The sequence below is a fragment of the Danio aesculapii genome, chromosome 9 (assembly GCF_903798145.1).
Source record: "Danio aesculapii chromosome 9, fDanAes4.1, whole genome shotgun sequence".
Lineage (NCBI taxonomy): Eukaryota > Metazoa > Chordata > Actinopteri > Cypriniformes > Danionidae > Danio > Danio aesculapii.
In genome coordinates, this window is record NC_079443.1 from 10,816,180 (window position 1) to 10,823,679 (window position 7,500).

The window sequence follows — 7,500 nt, forward strand, 5'->3', positions numbered from 1 at the left end:
GCAGATTGACAGTGATTTCTGAGTATGGTAAGGGTGTGATAATTCAATGTTACACTGTCTTCCTGGAAGAATACTGTTGTTAAACAGAGGTTACCTGCATGTTTTTGAATTTTCAGAGTGTGTGTGGAAAAAAATATGTCTTTTTAATTGCAGGGGTGTATATTTAAACAAAACATTTGTATGAACATGCCCCATGATGTCAAATATATGAGCAATACATGAAGAAAAACAGGAACCGACTTTTAAATTATGTTTCTGTTGTTTTTGCTCAAATTAAACTACTGAATCTTCCTTCCTGATATTAAATAACAATGCTGCTATCTATCATGCAAATATTAGAGAAGTGCATAGGTTTGGAACCCCTTTTGTTTCTCTCAAAAGAGAGAAATACCTTTAAAGGGGTTAAATACCTTTAAAGGGGTAGTTCACCCCAAAAAAGAAAATTAACTCACTATTTACTCTCCCTCAAGTGTTTCCAAACCTTTACAAGTTACTTTTTCTGTTCAAAAGAAGATACTCTAAGGAGTGTGGTAACTAGTATCCATCGACTTCGCAATATTACTCGGATTAGATTATTTCCCTCACGACCTGATGCAGAGGCATATCCCTTCCGTTATCACATCACGTCTTGATTTCTGTAATTAATTTTTGGGGGGGGGATTACCTACAAGTTCTCTCAGAAGATTACAGTATATTCAAAATTCTGCTGCACGGGTCTGACACACACCACCATTTTACTCCTGTACTTCAACAACTAAACTGGCTTTCTATTAAGTGAAGAATTGATTTTAAGACCTTGATTTTAACCTTCAAAGCAGTGCATGGGCTAGCACCTGGTTACATTTGTGACCTGGTGACTCTTGCCACTCCAGCCCGCAGTATTCGTTCGGCATCGGGACTTATCCTGTATCAGCCACGCTCTAAACTCAAGAACATGGGTGATAGGGCTTTCTCATACAGTGCGCCTAAGCTGTGGTATGCACAACCCATCAGCATTAGAAATGCCGCTTTTCTGGACTGTTTTAAGAAACCTCTTAAGACTCACCTTTTTAGCATTGCTTTTAACTTAGGATGATCATTTTTGATCAGTTTTTTTATTCTATCTTACGGTATATATTTTTTATTGTTTGGTTGCATCTTTTATTATTGTTGTGCTTTTTCTGCTATGGTTGATATTTTGCCTTGTAGTGTTAGTATTTTGCCTTGTAGCGCTTAGAGTCTAAGAAAAGTGCATTACAAATAAAATGTATTATTATTATTATTATTATCATTGACTTCTACAGAAGGACAAAGTAATTTTATGCAAGTCACCAGTAACTCTTTTTCAACTTGTGTCCGACGAAAAAATAAGGGTTTGAAACAAGTGAAGAATAAGTAAATGATGACTGAATTTTCCGTTTTGGGTGAACTTTCCCCTTTAGGTCTAAATTAATTGTACAAATAATATTCTAATTGCAAATTCTGCAATATTGGAAAACAACAGGGTAGCAATTAATATTAATAATTTGGTTGTACAATAAATGTAAAAATGCACTTCTTAATTTTCAGGCTTTTATTTCGCCAGTGAACCACAGAACGCCCTCCCAGATGAAAAAAATAACAGTAATGTATAATAAATACTAAAGTCTTATAAACCATACTATAGTAAATGTATTATACTGCATATATTAAAGCATTTTTAAATCTTTGTAAAATATTATAGTTTTATTTATAGTGGTGAATCTAAACATATTAATAAATACTGTAGTTATTACAGTAAACTGGTTTATTCATTATAATATAGATTAGAGAGAATTGTAGAAAACAACAATATTGGGTAATATGTTTATAATACTGTAGTTGCTGCAGTACCATAGCAAATATAGAAATACACAACAGATCAATCCATGTACTTTACTATAGTAGGATTCAAAAAACACTATAATATACTATAACTATACACTATAACTATTTTTTTTTTATATCTAATATAGTCAGTGGTGGAAAGAGTACTGATAAAGCACACTCAAGTAAAAGTACCATTATTGCCTAAAAATGTAGTGCATCTAATTTTATTAGTGTATCTAATTTGTGGATGTGTGTAAACATAACATTCTGTAGTGTATTTAGTTATTGCCCAGCAGGCACACAATGTCATAAGACGTTAATGTTAGGTTAGATTTAGGTTGTGACGTCAGGTGACCAAAATTCAATGTCTAGCCAGCGCCTTAGGACAATGTTAATTTGATTTCCAATAACAACGTCAAATGACGTTGATATATGGTTGACTAGGTTGTGTTAGAAAGTGACCAAAATCCAACATCAAGCCAACATCTTATTGACGTGACATTTATTTATCAGGTATGGAAACCTAAATCCAACATCTTATAGACGTCATAGTGGTAACGTCCACACAACATCAAGCTGTAACATCATTAGACATTGATATTTGGTTGATATCAGGTTGGATGTTGGACATTGACGTTGGCCTGACGTTGAGTTTTGATGTAAACCCAATTTTCATTTCCAAACAAAATGTCCCCACAACATTAGGGTATAATGTTAATCTGGCGTCATGTTGACTTCTTGTGCCTGTTGGCTGTTTAAAGCCATTTCGGTCATCATACAGTAAACATCTGTCTTCTCATCAGTGACATGCATCTAAACAGTCTCTGTGTCAATGTGTGTAAAGATTTTCAACATCTTTTTTGACACTTTTAATGCCTCCAAACAGTTTGCTGCAATTATAAATCGCCTATGTCTTGAGGTAGTTCATGACGATGTGATTTGATTGGACATGAATCACAGGACTGATTTTTCTAATTCCTATAGACAAGAAAAAATAAAGTAGTAACTGCAGATTGAAGGAAAGTAGTGGAGTAAAAGTATACTGCTCTAAAAATGCACACAAGGGAAAGTTAAAGTACATATTTTTAAAACTACTTAGTACATCACAATTTCTGAGATAAACGACTCAATTACAGTATTTTGAGTATTTGTAATTTGTTACTTTTGTTCAAATTAAACCCAAGACTATGACTGAATCTTTCTGTAAACACTGACAAAAAATGAACTCTAAGAAAACTGTGTTCGAACCCAGTGTCCTACCGTTGGCTGTGGTTGTGGGGTGACTCTGTATTCAGGTCACTAAGCTTCCAGGTGCATCTGCTGGGCAAATCTGGTCGAATCCATTTCCTCTCCATGGTAACCTCTGAGCCCTTCTCCATGTGCTGTCCGTTCAGACTCTTCAAGTGGCGCCCATTTGTTTCACTCAACTTGTGTCCAGCCTTTCCAGTGAAGACATCGTCACCATCCCCGTTGATGCCAGACTCTCCATTTGCAGCATTTGAGAGCATTTTGGCAGCATGTGGGCAGACGGGACCAGTCCCAACTGATTCTGAACTAGATGGTACTGCTGGCATGGTTTACCTATGCGAAGAACCATATTAAGCGTCATTCACCATTGTTTTTTTTCCTTGCACCTACTGTTTTACAGCACTTTAATCACAATAAGGACTTTTATAGACTGTGTTATTAAACATTATGTAACCCCTCTGTAATAAGTGGGCGTATCGCGCTAGACGTTTTAGATTTTGACTGTTATGTTTGAATACTGTACTAATGTCATCCAAGTTGTTATGCAACACTGACGGATCCCAACATGCCACAGAAAAGCCAAAACGGCGAAGATGGAAAGCTCTGGAAGTTTCACCTTAAAAGATAACATTCTCAGGGTTTTATAAGTGTAAATGTAAAACTTATGATATTTAAAACATACTTAAAAGTCTTTTAAAAGAATAAACAAAATGCCTCCCAATGGGGAAAGTCATTTTTTTAAATCAACAGACCAATATTTGTCCTTATTTATAAAAATAAACTATTAATTCTGTTGAGTTTCTTGGAAAGCAAGGCTTGATTTATTCATTTTGCATCTGAAGTAAACTGCTAAATATTATTTATTTTTGATTTTTTTTTTTTTTTACATTAACAGTCATTACTTCAAAACTTTCTGAGCTGGTTTCAAGACTTAGTCTTGGGTTAGTTCACCCCAAAAAAATTCTGTCATCATTTACTCAACTTTTACTTGTTTCAAATCTTTCTGAGATTCTTTATTCTCTTGAATACAATGGAGAATATTTAGAAAAATGTTTGAAATGGGTAACCACTGACTTTCATAGTATCTGTCTTTCCTACTATGAAAGTCAATGGTTACAGACTTTCAGCTTCCGTCCAAATATCTTCTTTTGTGATCAAAGGAAAAAAATAATCTCAAAGTTTTGGAAGCAAGTACAGTTTCATTTTTGGGTCAATTTAAAGTCTTAAAATGTGGAGATTAAGACTTCGTGACCCCCAGAAACTATTACATCTCCAGTGTTTTAAAAGACCAAGAGTCAAAACAAAGCAAGATAACACGGTTTTGTGACAAAACAAAACATACTATAAATCACCCTGAATGTGTACAACAACACACTTCTTGATTCTTGATAACAATATCTATTACATTAGGGCTATAAATATTTCTAATCTCAAAGAACGCCAAAGACAACAATAAAGCAACCTTATCAACACCTCAACGTCCTGCTGGTCAAATCATGAATAAGCAAAAACGCTCCCTTATATAAAAATTATTTATTAATGATCAACACAGGAGAGATCATTCAGATCTATTTCAACAGTGGGGGAAAGAGGACACAGAGTTTTCATATTTCAAAAGCAGCTGGAAATATTTTACATCTTAATCCAGAACAGAACAATTCCCTCATGTACCTCATGCGCTCGCGATTCTACCAGGAAGTGACTCATGTAATGAAAAAATACACTGAAACACAACAATGCCTTTGAGCCAAAAGAAAGCTTTACGACTGAACATTTCCAAAATCCAGTTCGTTTTACTGATATAACACTTATGAAAATTAACCATGGTTTAAAAGTGGAGTAAAAGTATAGTTACAGTGTTTGTTTGTAATGATGTGATGTATTGATTACCATTAGATTAACCACAATTTTACTACTATAAACAGCTTGCATGGGCCATACGGAATCTGCGGACATTTGTTGCCATTTCTGCAGAGAATTTAAGTAATATCTGCAGATTTGTGCGGAATTATTTAGGGAGTATCATAACTAAAACCTTAATAAGTGAAATAAAAAAATAATAATTTTTTTAACTATTATTTAATGTTTAAAACGACAATCCAATTAGAACAAAAGCAAGTCTCTCATATAATATATCTACTAAAAGATGAACATTTTCATATTAGTCAATAATATTACTGAAATTAATTTAAAAACTGAATAAATACAGATTTACACACATTTACTCAAGTAAATAAACAGAATTAACGATGGGCTAAAAATATGAAGAAATCTGTGGAATTCTGCGGAAAATCTGCGGAATTCTGCATGCATGCATATATATATATATATATATATATATATATATATATATATATATATATATATATATATATATATATTTATTTGCATAGGAAATAAAAAAACATCCTACTGACACACGCAACACACTCTTCTCTCAAACTGAAGTAAAGTTTTGTTTTATATTTGCACATTCATTCGTTTTAACGGTTTACCACACTAATTTGAATATTCAGTCTGAAAACACATTTAAGTATGATTTCAAAACAACATTTGCTCTATTAAACTCACTCTGAACAATGTTGACTGTTAGTCATTGGCTGCTAATATGATTTCCCTGTTTAAAATTTGAAACAATACTTTTCTGAAAATATATTATTATAGAAAAAGTCAGAATGTGTGAAAATAAAACCAACTTTACCCCAATTTCCCTCAATTAAAAGCAGAATAGCATCCATAGAAAGAACTATTTTGCACAACAACACCGTGGAATAAGAACTTCTGCTTTCTGCAGACAAACTTTAGTGAACTCAAAAAAAGAGGAGTGACTTTCCAGTCAACGATGGTGCAAAGCCTGTTTTCATGACTCACGGTACTGTGCACAACAGTAAAAACACAAGTCCTTTCTTCATTTGGGAGGAAAATGTACATAAGAAACATTGTGAAAACGAGCAGAATTAAAGAAGATATAGTACGAACAGAAGATATTTATTACTATAATGATATATTAGTATTTAGACTATTGCTGCTATTTTTAAATGTACATTCTTACACTACTTTTAAACTTTCAATGACTTTTATAATGTTAGACATCCCAGAACAAAATGTTCAGAGTTTGCTGGGATTTCCCATTTGTGCTGCTCAAAAGAGCAAAAGGTAATGCTTAATGAATAAATAATCGCTCAAATTATTTCTAGGTCGACATTCGCCACAGCACACTGGTGTATTTATGGATCTTACAGCAAACGAGAGTGTCATATTAACGAAATATTACAGTAAAGTGAGATGACGCAATCGCTGCGCTCATTGTGTTCGCGCTGACCGTGATGCTGTGACGCAGGATGCCGATTTCATCATACTCGAGCCCTATTATCATCACTCTCAACAGCCGTCTACATTTTAAGAAAACACTTCAATGGAAAGACCTTCAATGAGATACAGTAGATTAATATCTTCTACTCGCATACAATGTGTACCGTTTGTGTGATTCTCTTTAAGCGTGCATTTGTGATCGTTATTAAATGGTTCTTGAGGGTTAAAATGTGAACGGACATTTTTACTCACCTGACTATCAGATAGAGAGAAACTTGAGAGCCGGAGGTCCGATTACAGAGATGACCTGCCCGTGTGTGACTGTGAATGTGAAAAGAAGTCGGCTTGCCAGCTGCTCACATGCGTTAAAGACCCAGGTTGGCGACCAATCAGGTACCAGAATACCTTGTTGGGGACGAACGCTGATTGGCTACGGCGGGGGTGTCTGTTCGTTTCTCGTAACCAATGGTAGGCCGACATTTAGTCGTGCCCTCGTCCACAGAAATCATTTAAGGACACGTTTAAAGCGCTGTAAATGAATCGATTTCAAACTGAAGTCTGAAATTCGCTAGTTATCCATTATATTTTGCCTAGCAAGTTTAATTGGTTTGTTGTCCGTTGTGTTAAACGTATACAAATACAGTAATAATAGTATTTATGGTGTTAAACTGGTAGTAGTAGGTTTGCATTTGGACATGTTATTAACCATTCGTTAGATCTTGTCTCTCGTTGTCTCCAAGTATAGGTTTGTTTTTCTGTCGGAGACGGTTTCGTTTTGTTTCTTTACTGGGAACGTTCAAGGTTTTAATCATCCTAAGCTTTTCTTGCTCACCATTAAATTAATGCTGAGGCTTTTATTTCATTACTTTCAGCATTTACATGCATCATTTCAAATATTCTATACACATTTTTCATTTGGTGAACAGTAAACAAGAAATTTAGAAACATGTTGATAACAATTGATAATAAACATTGCCTAGCATACTTTTTCTTCAAATGACTACAGAATTTTCTATTCAGATCAGTAAGTCCTAAGTGAAAAATGTAAAGTTTGTATGACAAGTTATTCACTATCTTTCAAAAACGTGGAATTTGTTGTCATCCTACTTTATC

General features: G+C 34.2%; 1 protein-coding gene across 1 annotated transcript in view; it reads right to left on the reverse strand.

Moving 5' to 3' along the window:
- Positions 1-6,747, reverse strand: part of cbsb (cystathionine beta-synthase b) — a 45,008-nt gene extending 38,261 nt beyond the window's left edge. The window contains exons 1-2 of the mRNA XM_056464775.1: positions 6,640-6,747; positions 3,088-3,408 (exon numbers count right to left, since the gene is read on the reverse strand). Coding sequence (XP_056320750.1) covers positions 3,088-3,401 — 314 coding nt within the window. The 5' untranslated portion in view covers positions 3,402-3,408; positions 6,640-6,747. The remainder of the gene's footprint in view (positions 1-3,087; positions 3,409-6,639) is intronic.
- Between the last annotated feature and the right edge of the window lie 753 nt (positions 6,748-7,500).